General features: G+C 39.9%; 1 protein-coding gene across 2 annotated transcripts in view; it reads right to left on the reverse strand.

Moving 5' to 3' along the window:
- Positions 1-18,912, reverse strand: part of GRM1 (glutamate metabotropic receptor 1) — a gene marked incomplete at both ends in the record, with an annotated part of 355,378 nt that overhangs the window by 46,254 nt on the left and 290,212 nt on the right. For both annotated transcript variants that reach the window (XM_082855605.1, XM_082855606.1), the window contains 3 exons: positions 2,041-2,167; positions 13,232-13,400; positions 17,822-18,068. In XM_082855605.1, coding sequence (XP_082711731.1) covers positions 2,041-2,167; positions 13,232-13,400; positions 17,822-18,068 — 543 coding nt within the window. The remainder of the gene's footprint in view (positions 1-2,040; positions 2,168-13,231; positions 13,401-17,821; positions 18,069-18,912) is intronic.

Genomic DNA, 18,912 nt, shown 5'->3' on the forward strand with positions numbered 1-18,912 from the left:
CTCTTCTTCTTTCTAATTCTCTCAACAGAACAAATATTTATCAGGCAGCAATTATGTTCAAGGCATCAGGCTATGAGCCAGAGAGTAATGTTTCTCAAGGGATGGAACAGGGACTAAGTGCTTCAGAATCTGCTGGGTCTTGTCTCAGAAATAGTGAATGGGAGTCTCTGTAGATGGGTAATTCCCAGGTAATTTTTAGGCACATTGAAGTTGAAAACCAGTTTTCAGCTAGAGAATAAAGAAACAGGTGAGGTATAGTTTGTACCTTCAAAAATATTCTGATCTAATTTCTTTTCATTTAAAAATGGCCTTTGTACCAGGTGATTTCTAAAAGCTTTCTGATACTCAGTCTATTTTCTAACAGGGTTAACCTTTTACAAGGTCTCTCACTTACAAAGTATAATTTTAATTATGTGACCTGATTCTACTCAGCCAGCCATTTTTGATGCCCGTTGAATAAGCCACACAATTTCTTAGTTTTGTATTCTTATTTGGGAACAAGTCAAAAAGTAAACAGCAATCATGAATGTTACCCTAATGATTATCAGCAGCACAGGGAGGCATAGGATCAGCAGTCAATGAACTACGACCTGCTTCTAACTAGTTGCGTGACCTTGGGCACACAAGTACACCTCTCTAGGCCTCAGCTTTGTCGTTCTAAAATGAGGGATTGCATTACTCAGATGACAAGGTCTCCATGAACTCAAAGACAAAGTTTCTATAGCTTTATCACTTTTAAAATTTTTGAAAAGTAACTGTGAAACACCTCTCATCTGTGAACTCATACCAGGGTCTTTGGAAATCAAAACTCATACCTGAACATTGCTCTTGGGAAGCTTATAAACTCATGTAATCCATCCACAGGAGTCCCATTGATTTTATGAGTAAATCATCTCTTGCATTCATTTATTCCTCTCCATTGCTGTAGCAGCTGCCCTAGTTCACACCCTTTGAATTTACTCACTTGGACCAACATAATAGCTTCCTAACTTCTCTCTATTTTTAGTCTAGGCTCACTACTCTCCTCCACACTACCTCCAGGGTCATCTTTCTGAGACACAGATATCATGATGTTATTCACCACTTTAAATTCTTCAGTGGTTCTCCTGTGCTTAAAGCCAAAATCCAAACATTTATAAAAAGGTCCTACAGAAGCTCCTTACCATTTGCTGCCAGTGTACTCATCCAGTCTCATTTCTGACCACGTATCTACTAGGCCTTGCATTTACCAAACAACCCCATATACTTGTTCCATGGTTTTCTCCAAATGTATTACATGCTTTCATGTTTCCCATGTTCTACTTTCTGTCTGGAATTTCTTTCATCTCCTTATCTGCCTAACAAACTTTACAGTAGTTTATAAATATCTCTATTGTAGTAATAACTATTTTATTTTATACTTTTACATGTTTCTTCTCTGATATATTTTAAGTAAATAAAGCTGGGGCTGTGTTTCACTTATTTTTGTACCTTTACGCCCTGCAATAGTGCCTCATGTATAGATGTTCAAGAAATATTTGCAAATATAAATTCAGGTGACTAGAAATATCTTCAGATAAAATTTTTAAAAAGAAAAACAGGAACAATTGGTATACAAGAATAACCTTTGAATACACTTTTATATTTAAATGAACTTTTTTTTTTTTTTTTTTTTTTTTTTTTTGCGGTACGCGGCCCTCTCACTGCTGTGGCCTCTCCCATTGCGGAGCACAGGCTCCGGACGCGCAGGCCCAGCGGCCATGGCTCACGGGCCCAGCCGCTCTGCGGCATGTGGGATCCTCCCGGACAGGGGCACGAACCCGTGTCCCCTGCATCGTCAGGCGGACTCTCAACCACTGCGCCACCAGGGAAGCCCTAAATGAACTTTTAATATAGATTACGGAAATCGTATAAGACGTTTATGTGTACACTTTGACATGAGCAGTAACAATGTAAATAAACATTGAAAAAGACATGAGATAATCACTATCATTTTAAACAACAGGCACATTGGAAAGGTCAACAGTCAGGGACAGGGCTTACAGGTGAGGCAGCTCCTACCTGTTAGATCTGCATTGGGCCACCATCCCAAGTCACAAGCTTTGCAGGTGAATTCATCTTGCACATATTCATTCTCTTTGCAGGCAGTGCAAATCCAGCAGCAACTGACTTCTCCTTTCCGTATGACCTATAACATAGCAATATTTCATATGTCTTACAGATCGCTTCTCCAGAAAGACATTTTTTTTTTCAGATGAGGACTTGCTTTCAAACTATGATTTTTTTAGAAAAGTAACTTTTCAAAAAATCGTGTATGTCGAGGAACTTTAAATACATGGATTGGGATACACCTTATTGTACCAGAGTTCAGATGTGAGTTTCAGTTCATTCCATGTTGGATTTGGAAGCTTTTCAATAATAATTTCTTTTATAAAAGGAATTAAACAGCTGAATCGTATCATTATGTATATTAATATGTATTAATAATTCTTAGAAAAGTAAAAATACATTTTTCTTTTTATATTGTTATAAGTTCCTTGATTTGTACTTTCATAATGTCTAATATGCTGTTAATCCCATCCATTAAAAAATTATTTCTAATATACTTTGGTTTTCATTGTATAAATTCTATTTTATGCTCTTATATTTCCATGTGTCTTCTCGTGATATGCACGTTTTCTTTTAAATCCTTTCATATGTATTTACAGTAGGTATTTTAATTTGACTTCTAATTCCATCATCAATATAATATCTGGGACTGTTTCTATTGCTTGCTTTTCCTTCAGGTAATGTGTCACATTTTCTCGCTTTGTCACATGTCTAAAATGTTTTCACCAGATGCTGGACATAAGGTGTAGAGTGCTGGATTTTTCTCTTGAAGTAGTATTGGCCTTTGTTCCAGCAGGCAGCTAAGTCACCTGTGGCTCAGGCTTGAGTCTTGTTTTTCATTTTTTAGGGCAAGTCTAGAATAGTCTCTACTCTAGGAATAGTTTAGCTTCATTATAAACTATGACCCTGCTGGGATCTCTACTTAACTCTTTGTGTATTCAGCAAAGCGTCTCCACTAGGGCTTGTAGAAACTGGGACAATTCTTGGCCTTGTGTGACCTCTGGGAATCCAGCTTCCCACTAATTGTTCTTTACCTGGACATTCTGAATTCTACCCTGCTCATACAGATTCAGTCAAACACTCATGAAAACTCATATGCCAACTTCTGGGACTCTTTTTCTGCATAGATCCATCCTCTTCCTTCCTCTGCACTGCAAAGTCTGGCTGCCTTGGCCTTCTTAAACTCTGATTTCTGTCTTCTTAAATTATCAAGATAGCCAAGCTCTGTTTGTGTTCTTTTTTTTTTTTTTTTTTTTTTTTTTTTTTTTTTTGCGGTACGCGGGCCTCTCACTGTCGTGGCGTCTCCCCCTGAGGCGCACAGGCTCCGGACGCGCAGCTCAGCGGCCATGGCTCACGGGCCCAGCCGCTCCGCGGCATGTGGGATCTTCCCGGACCGGGGCACGAACCCGTGTCCCCTGCATTGGCAGGCGGACTCTCAACCACTGTGCCACCAGGGAAACCTCCTCTGTTTGTGTTCTTTCTCACTAAACAACAACTAGGAAATTGCCTCCAGACAGAAAGCCAGAGTGATTTTAGGGTTCACCTTGTTTGTTTCCTTTCAATTCCTTGAATTCAAGGTCATGCACTGTTTTCCAATGTCTGAACATAGTTATTTCATATATTGTGTCAAGTTTTCTGGTTGTTTACAGCAGAAGACAAAGTCTGTACTCTGTTACTCCCTCATGGCTAGAAACAGAGGTCCCTCCCTAACACATTCGACATAATCAAATATTCTCATATGTAAAGTCAGAAATTAAACTGTAAATATTGCCATACCTTAAAATCATACAAACTCTATCCTTTGTGAAAATAAAATTATCTTCTTGCAAATCCGGTCGAAATTTATACCACTATTTTAGAATTACATGAAAAATATCAAATGACATTATATTTTCAGAAACTGTAAAGGTTTCCTTTTTCTTCTTTTACTTTCAAATAACTTTAGAAAGTAGACTCAGATTAAGTCTTTTTGAAAAATTCACACTTATCCTCAGAATAAGCATAAGAAATCGATATTCCAAATTATAAATTTTTCTAAGTGCCATGAGAAAAATTGAATAAATGAGTACTGCTTTTTACTTTAATGAGTATAAGAAGTACAAAATAGTGTATATCTCTTCAGTCAGCTTTATCTTTTTCCTAACTATAAAATGAATACTATGAATGAGACGATTTCAAAAGATAATAATGCTAAACAATTTATTTATGCAGAATGACTGGTGAAAGGTAGATCCTATGAGTAACTGGCACATGGAAAGTATTTAAGATTAGCCTTTAAATGACTGAATAAATGAATGAATAAGTGATTGGCTTATACCTCTAATAAATAATGAAAAAGGAACTGCTCAAATGGAGTTATTTTTTTATTACTTCTTATTCAGCCACCAAATATGTGCACTTTTGCCATACAATGTCTAAAATACAGGATTTGTCTTTTCTATCTCTCAGCCACCCCTCTAGACTCAGAAAGCTGAATTCTGGTCCCTGTCTCCTAGTCATATAACGTGCCTCTAATTACTTCTCACTCCAGAGTTACATGCACACAGCTGCCAAGATCATCTTGACGGCCTGTGGGCTCCTCAAGAGAAGGGAATCATGCCATACTTTCATTGTTTTCAGATCATAGTCATCAATAAATGTACCAAGAACACACAGTAGCTGGCCAATGAATGAGTGTTGAGTTGAACCTTTTTTAAAAATGTAATTCGGCCACTGAAGGAATGTCAGTGTCTCCCTTTTCTAATACCTTTGAAATATAAGCTCTTTGGTCAGTGATTCACTTAGTCCCTGGTCCTTGTTTCTGCACCTAAGTTTGACGGTTAATAATCTCTTACATAAGTCCGCCAAACAAGGAAGGCAGCCTCTGTGCCATCCCCGCTTACATCCTCATTAATGTCCACATAATTGTTTGTTTTGCAGGGAGGTTTCAAGTAGGGCAGATACATCATCTAATTTGCTTTCCATCTGACTTGCTTTCTACAAGGATTATTATGGCTGCTGTTTAGAGAATAGATTTTAAGAAGGACAAAAGAGAGAGAGTGTGTGTGTTGCTTAATCCATGGCTTTAACACGCAACAGTAAAGAAATAAATATATTTTAATAAAAGAAAGGATATTCCTTTCCATTTAGAATATCATCTTTCCTCCATCAGCCCATCTATGTCACTACTTTCAAGTCCTGACACATGCTCCAGGAAGTATTTCTGGTGCAGTGAGCCCTTTGAAACATTACCTTATTTGGAATTCTCTATAGTTAAAATATACTTGGTAGTTTATTACCACAAGTCAGTTAGCTTTTGTCCTCTAGTTGTTTCACATGTATATGGTAGATATGTTTCATTCAGATACTTTTTAAAAAATTCTTAAATTATTGTCTTTACATTTTAATCTCCCCCATATCACAGGTATTGATATTTTAAATTATTTTTATACTAACTGATATTTCTTTTGCATGGAGTATACACTCAATAACTAAATAATGTATTGTCACCATAAAACACTTTTTATGACAGCTCTGAGTCATGATAAGAGATTTGATATTTCTCTGAAATTGCGCTTGAAAGACCAAGACTTCCCAAGACACAGGGACTGTTTTGATTCCTTTTACATCCTGTGTACATGGTGCTCTGTTTATTGTTAGTAAGACTAGATGACCTGCTGCTTCACACAAGGTTATGATTCAATTCCATATACACTGTAGGAGTCTTAAAGTATTTATGACATAGGAAATCAAGTGTTAACTTTACGACTACGTTTCTGAAGTAACTTGAAATGGATTTTTTAAATTTAGGCTTTGTTTAGAAAAAGAACAAAAGAAAGAAAACAGCATCGAGAGAATATAATGAAGGAAAAGTAATGATAAGTCAAAGGAAACAGAGAAATTTGCTTCAGAAGGTAAATGCCTGGAAGACTAAACAGAATAAAGACACTGGTCCTACCTAATTAGGACCGTAGGAAAATCAGCTGAGGGAGAGAAGGGCTAGTCCTACCCTCCTGTGTCCCCATGGCACCCAGCATGAGAGCTTGGGCAACAAAGGACTCTAATTGCTGATACAATTTTTTCCAGCTACACCATGAGTTCCTCAAAGGAAGGGACCATGTTTAAGTTTCTTTTGCTTTCACAGTGCTAGCATAGTTTTTGGTACATATTAATTTTTCAATAATTACTCAATAATGTATGTGAAAGAAAAGAGGGAAATAATATGGAATATTACATAAACAAAAGAAATGAAAATGAAGAATTCAAAGAGAATAAAAAATAGGAGGAAATTGAAGAGAGCCTTGAAAGAATTATAGAAAAATATCAGTTTAGGAAAATCCCTACGTAGTAATTTATTACAGGGGAAATGTAACAAAAATCATATAAAAATGGACATACATTGAACGAGACCATGTGCAAGGCCCTCTGTACAGAATTACACTAAACCTCACAACCACTCCATGCAGTGAAGTTAATTGTTTACATTTTGCAGATGAAGAAACAGCTGCAGAGGGGATCAGTAACTTGTGCAAACCTCAGGCACATTATCACCAGTTATTTTCAAGAACTAAGTTCTTCCTTGTGTAAAAACAGCTGTCAGAATGATGGCATGTTATGCTGAGAACCGAAATTATATCTCAGAAGTTGGCAGATATATATTTACTTAACCAACATTTATTTAGTGGCCCAGTGTGCCAGACATGGTGCCATGCATGCGGACAAATAAATGAAAAGACCTGATGATCACTGAGGTTAAGAAGCTCAAAATCTGACATAATGTAATACATATACTGCTAGAAGGAGGAATGAAATGCTTATGCAGGGCATATGCATTCAATCATTCATCCATTCATTCATTCACATTATGCATTCACAATCAGTGAATAAAACAGATCATATCCCCATCTTTGAGGAGCGCCATCCTAGAAAAGGGCTTTGAGAAAACTACAGCAAGAAAGAGGAATAGGGTTCAGGGCAGGGACCAAGGTGAGGCAAGCCTAGTGCCTAGGGACCAGACTTAAAGAGGCCCTGAAAACCCTCAGCGTTGTGCACATCCCACCCTGCACTTGCAGGATGTTGATGGGGGGTCACTTTAGGGTCTGTGCCCTAAGTTCGTCACTTGCCTCATCTCAGTCCCAGTCTTGATAGGGAGGCACGTGGAATTGGGGATTGCAATTTTGCATATGGTAGTCAGGTAAGGCTTCACAAAGATATGCCATTTGAGTAAAGACTTGAGAGAGGGAAAGGGAGGAAGTCCTGAATATATCTGGTGGAAGAGAGTTCTAGGCAGTGGGATCAGCTAAAGAAAAGACCCAGAAGTAAGAGTCCAATGTGTACTCATGCTATTGCCTTCCTTCTCTACTTTTCTGTATGTGTGTTATACTTCAATAAATATTTACTTAAAAAAGAAAATGAGCCCTGCTTTGGCCACTGCCACCTGCAAGAAACAACAGCTCTGCTGCGTTCCTTCTCTGCCCAGTGTCATGTGATTCAGCAGCAGGTCCTATCGGCACCTGTCCCCAAAAGTGGCAGACAAGCTAGATCTGAGGCTAAGGTGATCACCAAAAAGTTCAGTAACCAGGAGACCATCTTAAACACTGGTCAAAGCATGAGAGGTGAAGGTGTAGGTATTACTCAGAGTGGCTGTGAATAAATTAATGATGATTCCATAGAATTTCTCATTATGACCAGTGCTTGCAAAGTTTTCTCTCTTCCAGAGACACTATAATAATTTCATGCTTTCACATACATAATAAAATACAAAAAGGAACCCAGTATTTTGTCTTTAACTGTTTTCAAAATTGTAGCCAGTATGTTTTTAGTAGCTGGGGCAGATCACATCATCATTATGTAATCATAAGCTTCTCAGATAAGGAATTTTGATATTCCTGTGGACAATTTTTGTTGAGAACCTGCCATCCTGCAGTGGAATTTAGAAAATATTACATAATGAAGGAACTATGTCATTGTTTCATTGGTTGCCAAAATGGTTGCATTAACTATGAACAAGTTCAATGGGTAGTTTGTTTTGATTCACAAAAAGGGGAAGTTGAGGTGAACAGGACAGCTGTGGTTGGTGATGTTATTGCTAACTTTCTTAGCTGGTCTTATGGCCATGTGAGAATTGCCCTTATGCTTAGAAGACAAAAGCTGAGGTATGAAGTTTCATGATATCTGCACCTCAGTTCAGATGGTTCAGGGAAAAAATAGTTAACCCAATTCTGAAATATATAGTTTGTAAAAATATGTGTATCTGGGCTTTTCTCCACATATCTAGGGTGTATTTTACTATATGGCAATATGGCATGTGTAATGAAGAGCCATTTATGATGTGGTCTCCATAATTCTATCTTGACAGGCCAGGTGAGAAGGGGGGAAGTAGTGATTTCTACTTTCCATGCCTAAAGTCCCAGACCCAAACCATCATCTTGGAGTAAAGAATCCAAAAATGAACTAAACGGAAGAGAAAACTAGAAGAGAAGAGAGGGGAAAAGAAAGAATAGGAGGTGAATGAAAGCAATCCCCAGGACCCTTTCCCTGGGATTCTCTGCCGGTTTCCCCATCTCTGTCAGACTCTCCCGACCACCTTCACTAATATTTATTGCCTGCTTAGTTCTAGATTCTGTTCCCTCAGCAATTTTAAAGTGGATCTCTATTTATAACTTCATTGTAAACTATTAAGAAAATCAGCTTTAGCAATTGAAACTTGCATTTGTAGGAAATATGTCAGTTCACATAATGAAAGATGGTTGAACAACATGTGGCTGTGGGTTGATAAGAGCTTTGGATTGGCTCCAAGCTCAGCTCGGCATTTCTTAACCACTAGCTGAGAAAGCTTGGGGCAAGTGATTCAAGCCCTCTTGGCCTCTGACTTCTCATCTATAAAATGGGGTGATAATATCTGCTTTTAAAGGGTTGTTTTAAGGAATAATTGAAACGATGTCATCCATTCTTGTACTTGGCATGAGAATATGCCTGATCAATGTTAGTTCCCGATCTCTATTGCCTCCCTTCTCCTTTCTTTCACTTTCTCCCCCTTGCCTTCCCACCCCTTCTTACCTCTTTCCTGCCTTCCCCACACCAAGGAAAATAGCAGCAGGCTTGGTGTGGGAGACCAATACAAGTGCCAGGCCCTTGCTGTTTGCTTGCAGATCCATTGTCCATAGTTTACGTGCTGCCTCAAATTCTTTTTGCCTGACCTGTCTCTTAGGCCCTTGGCCCCTGGCTCTTGAGGGTTCTGGATGCTTCTGCAACTCCTACCTCAGAGCCTACCACTACTGTGTCATCTTCTGGCATCTGCAGGTGACTCTCTCTCCCCCAGAGGAGACACTGGGTTCTAGAACTGCCTCCTTGGCTATTCAGCACAGCAGAAGCCCAGACCAGACTGTGTAAGACCCACAGAGACTTCTCCCCTTGCTGCTTCCAAATTCAAAGAAGGTCCACATAGCAGGACACGGACACTGGCTTCCCCAGCAGCTGCCTAAAGGAGTCAGATGACATCACGTCCTGTGAGCAGACGCTGACCACAGAGAGCAGAAAATAGAATGGCAGGAGTACATACATTTTTCTCCCTTCCTTGCTCCAACAGACAGTCCCAGCAGCCTGTCCAGAGACCTCCGTGAGGCTGAGCTGTGCTCAGTGAGGCAGCGTCCTGCTCAGTGACGCTTCACCGTAGTGGTAGAGGTGTTCCGCCATGCTTCTATGCCTCCCTTCCCTTTTCCTCTCACTCTTGCTTCCCTGGGATTGCATCTCCCAGTAATGCATTAGCGCTTAACCTTGCTTAGCTTTCAGGGTTCAAGGGAACCTGAGCTAAGTATCTGCGCACTACATTGCTCAGGCTCTCTTTCCAGCGTCTTCTCCATACGGTTGGCAGAATGGAAGGACCTAATGGGAGACTGAAGAGCCGGAGAGAGGAGAAGCCTCGTATCAAGGTATCCTCCCCTCCCACCTCAGGAGGCGTCTCAGGTAGTATCTGTGACCTTCCCTGTGTCCCTCTAGCCCAGAGGTGGGAATGATTCCTACTGTTGCTCATCTCTGAGTTGCCTCATTGCCACGTTTTACTTTTTTTTTTTTTTTTTTTTTTGCGGTACGCGGGCCTCTCACTGCTGTGGCCTCTTCCGTTGCGGAGCACAGGCTCCGGATGCGCAGGCTCAGAGGCCATGGCTCATGGGCCCAGCCGCTCCGCGGCATGTGGGATCTTCCCGGACTGGGGCACGAACCCGTGTCCCCTGCATCGGCAGGCGGACTCTCAACCACTGCACCACCAGGGAAGCCCCCCTTTTACTTTTATAACTAGTTTTTTACCTTAAATTTCCTCTGTTGAACCACCTGGCATGGGTTCTTTCTTTCCTGACTGAAACCTGACTAATATAAGACACAACAAAAGTTTGATTTTATTTACCACTGTTTGTGGTGTGACTGAAATCAATTTCTCCTCCATAAAATATTATATTTATAAGATATTATATTTATATTTCTAAAATCAATAACATAAGAAAACTGGACTTCTAACTACTTCAAAGGAAATTACCATAAGAAAGTTTTATGGGTTATCACGAAAGAAGTCAAATGGTTATTTCAACATCTTAAGTGGCATTTGATATTTAAAGTGAATAATCCTTTCCTAAAGGTTATGTTTCTCAGTTAATATAAGTGCAAGTCCTACAATCACCTTTTAAGTTGCTTCCCTCCAGTCTCTGTAGTGGCTACTGAGAGACCTGGCTCTGCATCCTGAACCTGGTAGATGGCAAATTGACGATGTAAGAATATAAATGCTATTATTTGGTAAATGGGATTCAGATTTCATTTGTTTCCATACCTCCCGTGGTGCTTATGGGAAACAAACAAACATCCCCCCTCACCCCCACGCCAGGTGTTATTGAGAACGGGCATAACTTTTATCCTGCAGGGTACACAGTACTATGAAAATTGGACCCCAAGAGATTTGCATTTATAGCAAGTGCTCTGTAATGGCTCAGCAAAGATTTCTGGGATCTCCTTCGATAACACTGCATGGGTGTAATGCAAATGTGATGCCAGAAATACTTCAGTATCTAGCTTAAAGATGCATGCAGACAGCCTTTCCTCTGAAATTGGGGGTGGGGGGAAAGTCTATCTTCTGGAGTATACAAATGGGACTACACATGGCATGTGAGCTCCCATTCATGGCCTGCCAGCAGTCAGAGTAACAGGAGGGAAGTCTGAAAGGGAGCTGGGGTGCAGACTATCTTCAGATTGATTTGTTTTCTCTTGCCAGGGTTGTATTTGTTTGTTTGTTTGTTTGTTTTTCTTATACTCTGAATAACCAAACTGTGTAGTTTCATAAACTTTTTCACAGCAGTTGTCTGCACTAAAGATTCAATGCTGCCACCCATGCTGGGGAGGAGGTCTGAGATGAACATGTGACACCCTTTGGGTCACAGGAGAGCATAAAGCCCAGGGCTTCTGGGCTGTCCCAATCATATGACTTCAGGTCTCCCTGGTTTTCCCTACCATCCAGAGAAGATAACCCACCCAGAATCCACTGATCTGGCATCCTGTGGTAAGAGTCAAGGAGAAGTTTTAGGCCTCTCAATTTCAGAGGATATATTCCTAATACCACCAGACAGCCCCATGTGAAAAATTCCATCTGGATAAGAATCAGAAATGGATTCTTGGGAAGAAGCAGCACTGACGTCTGGCCCGTACACAGTGGTTTGCCTGGAGTCACTCTTACACTACTGAAATGCTTCTGTACTGGTTGGAAACTAATGGTGTCTCTCCAAGCCCCCTGATTGCCCCATACTATCCTATCCATGTAAGATTCCTCACCTAAATCTTCCCATGATCCAACAACTCAAGGATTAACCGTGGGCATAGCAGGAGGCCTCCAGCACCCTGTCATAGCACTAAAATGGAGTTCATTCTGATTGGTTGGTTATCATGACCATTATTAAATATTTTTAATATCACACCTGCAGAGAAGGCAGTGACATTTTCAACTAGGGTGAGTTGCCTCAGAAGTTTTTTTCACACTCAAAGTGATGGATTCTACTGAGAGCTTGAGTCCACCCAGACAGCTCTTCTCAGCTGCTAAACGATGTTGCAGGTCCCAGATCCTCCACATTCTTTGATCAGCAGTGATAAAGCTTTTCCAGCTGCTGTACCAGCACTACTAGACTCTTGCCCTAAAGGCCCCTAAGTATACTTCTCAGGACCTCTCCCTCGCATGGCTGGTTCTACGGCTCCTGCAAATGGCATAGCAGCGTGGCCATGTGGAGAGAGAGCAGAAGCCTCACACCGTATACATTCCAGCCCCAGCTGTGCCTTGTGACATTTACTTGACGGCTTGTCTGCTCCCAGAGATGAGTCACAGAAAATTAGAGATGGGAAAGACCTATTAGGTCATTCAATCCACATTCCTGCCAGTTCACAATCACTCCCCTACGCTCCATTTCCTAGTGCATCAGCCAGTCTGGTTTCTAAATAGCATGGGATTCAGAGAGTGCTCTTTCCACATCTTCTTCACCAAGAATTCTCTCTACTCCATTCAGCCAAATGTGTATGAGGTTTATTTACTCTAGTTTTAAATATACAGTAATATCATGATCACTCACTTGCCCCAACCTGGAAAAAAAAAAAAAAACTTCTGGGAATAATTAGAAGTGAAGACTCTCTCTTGGCTGGAAAATACCAGTTTCAGGAAAATTCAAAGAACTTGGTAGAGAAAAGAGAAGTGGTAAGCAATGCTTTTGTGTTACCTCATTTCAGCTTCTTTTATTTTAGTTATACATTTATTTGGAATCGTTCAGCTTCTGCTTTCTTTGACAATAGCTAGAACTATGGGTAAGCAGTATCATTGGCTTTGGTTTCCGCATTTACTTCTGTCTTAATTTTTAATTTGATTATTCATCCCCTTGCTTTCTATATCGTATTTAAGACTGCAGCTCATCATTACGATTCAAATAAAGACTATTCTAAATATCCCAGTGGTTTGCCTATTCCATTGCCCAATCTTTCTTTGTCTTCCTCATTTTTGCTAAACACAAGGACAGAAACAGTATGCCTGGTGCACCCTTTCTGGACAGTCTGGTCAAAGAAAAATGTCTGTGTTTTTCTTTGCTTATGCCCAGGCAGGAGGTCTCCTCATGGACACCGTCCAAGAATGCATGTGTGGCTGGCTTACCTTAATTTGACCCTTTAAGCAAGGCTCACTGCACACAGACCGTACCATTCCACTCTTGTTCATTTGGATTTTGTAATCATCAATGTTCAACACCCCTTCATGCCAAGTTCCAACTTGTACATAGTCATAGCGATTAGCTTCAGTGTACTGCAGATTCATGATATCATACCTACAAAGAAAGCAACACGTGTGTCTTGGAGAAGATGGACATGATGTAGAAACCAAAGGAATTTAGTAAATAGGTAATAATAGAGAGAAGAAAGAGAAAAGTTAGAATCATCCCATGTCCCAATGCCAGCTACTGTCAATATTTCAGTTTATTTAGTTATGTATCCTCTGATTTTCCAAAATGTATATTCCATTCTTCAGTCTCTGTTTGTGTATCATCCATATTCATTAAAGAAGATATTATTCTTGTACTTTTCTCTCTGCTTATTCTCAAAAAGATCTATATGTGCTGAGTCGATCACCATATCCTTCAAATCATTATTCACTAGATTATTCTTTGATCAAGTAACAATTCTTCAGAACACTAATTTTTAGCTTAAGTACTTTTATTCCAAATTCCTTTTTCACATTCAGTTGCCATTTTAATTACACTGGATTAAAAGAGGTGAGTTTTACCAAGTCTGGAACTTATTTTAGGTGCTAATAGAGCACGAAATCTGAGAAATGCACCTTTAATTAGCAAGGATGTTTGGGATTTAACATCTTGAGCATTGACATTTAAACTGGTCTCTTCCTTGATCAGGACAAACATTTCTGAATCCAAGTAATTGGTGTCAGTTATTTCAGTTATTTCAAATGCTGCAATGCTGCACAATGGTAAAATCTACATTTAGAAATCTTCACTGTAGCCAGAGTGTGTTCTGGGGATCAGACACATCATTTCCCAGTGTGGGCAGTGGAGAGCATTTTCCAATTTGGTGGAAAAAACACAGCATTTGACATTAGAATATATAAGCTGGAATCTCTTTCCTAATGTTTTAATAGTAGATTATACTACTTAGGAATGTCACTAAACTCTGTAAGGCTCACGGGGTTCTTGTGGGAATTTACTAACATAAGGCTGTTCGCAATTGGGAGAAATACATATGTAAGGCAATATCACTATATCATTCACATTAGTAGCACTATTAATGTGCTAAAACACTCTGGTTATTTCCATACTATAAGAAAATGAGAACATTTTTGTGTTGTCATAGTCATTTCTCTCTCGGTTATTGACAATTCTCTGGTATTCTTCAATCTTCTTTCCATGTTGCTATTTACTCCAAGGAAACTATAACTCAAGTGGCAGTTGCCCAAAAATGGATGCCTGACTCTCCCTCAGTGGCTCTGCAAAGTAGGGTTCTTTCCTACAGTACCTGTGCATTCTTCACTCTCCTGCACTAGAATATGAGACAATATCTCTTACTCTTTGTGCATGACCCAAAGAAATAGCTGGCAATTAACTAACACATATTCCTCTTCCTCAGCTCTCTTCCTCCCCTCCCTAATATCCCTACCTAACCCATCTCGGAATTCTTTCCCTCTAACCCTGATACAGACTCAGAATCCTCCTCAGCCCAGCACTCCAGGAAGCTACTACCAATCAGCCTTAGCTGGCATCTGAAACCTATTGGTCATATCTGGCCTAGTTCTTTATCTATACAGCTAATATCTTTTAATAGCTTTGCTGCCTGTTCTTAATGTGCAAACGCATCCTGTCACCCACAGGATGGCTAGTGGCTTCTCCACAATCAGATTCTGGCAATTTCTATAAGTAGCAGCTCCCTAAAGGGAAAGGGGACTCTCGGGGCATAAAGGAAGTCTTTCCCCTACTTTTCCAGGTGAACAAAACTTACATGGAGTGAGAAGAGAGAATGGTGCAACTGGAGCACGTTATTCACCTCTCTGCTTTCTGATTTTTGGTTAATAGAGGGGTCTCATTCCTCTCGTTGCTGAGACAAACCAGAATGTTCTCAGAGTAGCTGTCTGAGTGATATCCACGTGGGTATTAACTGTGGGCTGGTGGCTCGCATTCATCTTGCTGATCAAGGACACTAATCTACACCTGCAATATTTTCCCATTGTAAGGTCCTTATGGTTACAGAGCCTGCTGTATTTGGTATGAGTAATTCCCTTTTTCATTTCCTTTAATCTTTATGTTTTACTCCATATTACATTGTGAAATCTCCTTACATACTTTCAATGCAGGCTTAGGTGTAATGCGAGCTTTAGAATATCTTTTTCCTATAAACCAGTTTCCTAAGACTTTTATTTCAAATTCCTCATTTCAATAGGAGAAATCAGTTCACACTTAATTAGCATTTAGGAACTGAAAAATTCACAATATTTTGGTATGAAAACATACCTTTGAAAAGTCCCAAAAGCTGGAGAAAAAAAAATGCTTGAAGATACCAAGGGAAAAATACTGACTTACTAAAAAGAGGCCTTCCCCAGTGCTGTGTGTGTTAAGGAACACTGTTCTTTTCTCTTGACCCCAGAGTCCCTTCTAGCACGTTGGTGGTTATTTGGAATATCCTCACGCTGTGAACTACAACTTTACAGCATCCTTTCAATGCATTCAATCTATGTTGCATGATGATTAACTAAGATAATTACAAGAGGGACCAAAAGCATGAATGACGGTGTGACAGGAGATAGAAACAGAGGGAAGTGGTTGAAATAGAAATTGAATACAGATGAAGCTGAGCAATTTCAAGCCTGTGGAAATGATCCTTGAAAAGGGACCCAGGGGAAAACTCTTTAAATACGTAATTAAAGATGAAGGAGAAACAAGCTAAAATTGTGGGCCTATATTTTGGATAGTTTACAAATAGAGAGAGGAGGAGGAAACTCATGTCTACGCTGTGTGGGAAATGCATCTGGCCCTGTCCTAGGCACATTGTGTATGTTATAGAATCATGAAGGAAGGTTTCCATTCCAAATCCAATCTTTGATAGAACCTGGTTTCCAGTAGAACTCAGGATTACAACCACGGGTTTAAAGGGGGGCGGGGTGGGGGCGGTCAGTGCTCTGAATCACTTTTTCCTCTGGTACCATTTCTTAAGGTGCTCAGCTCCTGGAAGCTTTCCACACGCCCAGGCCCTGCATCATTCCATTCTTCCCACTCTCATTTTCATCTAAAGCTGCTCCCACCTCACTGGCAGCTTGGAAGGAATCTGATAAATTCATCGCTTTAATTGCTGAGTATTACTTATAGCATTTATCCTTCCTGGAGCTGTTGGATTTTGACAGGGAGAATGCACTTAGGCCCCGCAAGGCACTCTCTAAACGTAGAACTTTAAGCTTACATGAAAGGAAGAGATATGTGAAGAATTATTTAGGGTCAAATAGTCTCTTACAGTACATTTGAAATGACATTAAGCAGGTTGCCAGCAACTCCGCCTAATTTTAGGATTAGCTAAAAGGCAGCACGATGTGGCAAAAAGATTACAAGTGTCAATTCAGACTGCACGGCCTCTACCAGCTACTCTCTGCGTGACTTTAGGTGAGTTTCTTCATTTCTCTGACACTCAGTTTTATCATCTGTAAAAGAAGATGATGATATGCCTATAGCGATGAGGATTAAATGATTTGATGATCTGTTTTATCACAACATATGCTTTTCTAAAATCTCTCACTTTGCAAAATTATGTACTGAAAGATAACAGGGCTTAGAAGGAAAAAAGAAAAAAGATTGTGGGCACACTGTGCAGTAGCCAGACTGAGGGCCTTTTTTCTTTCCTGTTGCAGGTTTTAAGTTTTATCCCACTGTTCTGATCATCCCTTGCCTAAGAAAATTCCTATGAAAGAACACAACTACTGTTTATACTGATATCATTCTCTGCATACCAATTACATATGAGCTAACTGGTACTATAAAAGTAAGTGTTGCAGAAGAGACTGTATATAAAATGACTTGGGAAAAATATATATAGTTAGTTAGATTTAATTTTCCTTTGCTTCTTGATTAATTCTTTGGAAGCCATAGAGACTGAATACCAGACAGAAAATTCTTTTCTTTCTTGTTCCAAGAAACATGTTAGCAGGAACATAAGTTAACCTGAAAAAAAGGGATACATATGAAGACTTGGTTCTTGTCATGTATTAAGCTCTTTAAGCAGGAATAATATTACAATATTCCACAACCAGTATAGTATTCAGACTAATCAGTTAGAAGGAGGCTGACCTGATGTTGGCAGTGCCAGGGAGAATCCTGCTGGTCAGGTGTAATCTCCTTAGTATCTTGGGCTTGCAGGGAGGTCCCAGGCATTCTAAGGGAAGACCAGGGATGATAGCTGTATGTGTGTGTGGGGAGGTAGGGGGGTGGCACTGGTAGGATGCAGGATTGTGGGTATTTACCAATAAGAAGTTCTTCAATGTTTTATAATGTAATTTCCATCTAACATTAGCCCTTTCTTTTTAGCTATCTCGTTGCATCTATCCTCGTTTGCGTCTATCCTCGTTTGCGTCTATCCTCGTTTGTGTCTATCGTCGTGGCACCCAGAAACCATGGAACCAAAGGGAACCAGACCATCCATCTGTCTGGCTCGAAGAGGATCACAGGGTTATTTAGATCCATTATGGAAAAGACTGCTTTACCTTCCAGGAGCATCCCCTTTCTCATCAAACCACACCTCCTCTCCAGACACACCGATGAACGTGGACTTGATGAGGAAGTCCAGGAGTTTGCTGCCATCGATGGGCTTCATGGCATCACAGAGGCCCACATGGCCAGGGCAGAGGGCATGGTGCATGTTCTGTAGCCCATGTGCCATGGCATAGATGGCGTTGATGACAAACCCCATCTTACTGTCCTGGACATAGTTTTCTTCTAAGCTTTCATTGCCTGTAACATAAAAACAGATCACTACCAAGGTTGCAGTAATGAAGTCTAAACCTGCATGTTTAATTCCCAAATGCTTTTCAGGGCTCTCAGAAGAAGGGAAAGCCAAACCTACCTGTTCAAGCTTTGTATTTGTGACTATCTCTGCTGTACTCTATCTGAAAATAGTTTATTCAATTTTATTTTCTGAATTCAATAACAGCTTTATAACATATAAAACAAACGCCACAGAGGTGAAAATAAAGAACTTTCACATACTGCAAGAAAATCCTTAAGGAGCAATGAAAATAGCTCTTATTTCCTCTGGGTTCACAGAGACTTATATTAAAAGTCTCCCTGTATCACAGTCCTGGAAAAGCATTTTTTATATCCTTTGTGACAATCCACAATCCATTGTAAATCAGTTTGTGCATTATCTAAACCCCAATATTTTCTCTTGATGATTCCACTAATTTTATCATCTCTAGAACCAAAAAAACCTAGAGTAAAAAGAAGAACTAGGTAGTATGAATTTCTTCTTCTATGTGGTTGGTGGTACAGAAATATTTGAATAAGATTTGCTAATTATTAGAAACTCAGGTAAAATGTTTCTTGATGGAAGAGTCACACTACACATTTAATCTAAACCTTTAGCTTTATGTGTGAATTTCAGATACTCTGTGATCATTTCCACCTATGTCACAGGTGACAGCCTGAATAGGTCACTGAACCCCAAGGTGTCTGGGCTGGAGAATAACAGAGTATCTTAGGAACTTAGAGAGCTTGAAGTACTTAGAAGAAATGGTAAAGAGTTTTGACTTTGACATTGAGCTTGAGATGAAATAAGACATTTACAAAGAATTCTATT

Source organism: Leucopleurus acutus (genome assembly GCF_964270905.1).
Source record: "Leucopleurus acutus genome assembly, chromosome: 15".
Taxonomy (NCBI): Eukaryota; Metazoa; Chordata; class Mammalia; order Artiodactyla; family Delphinidae; genus Leucopleurus; species Leucopleurus acutus.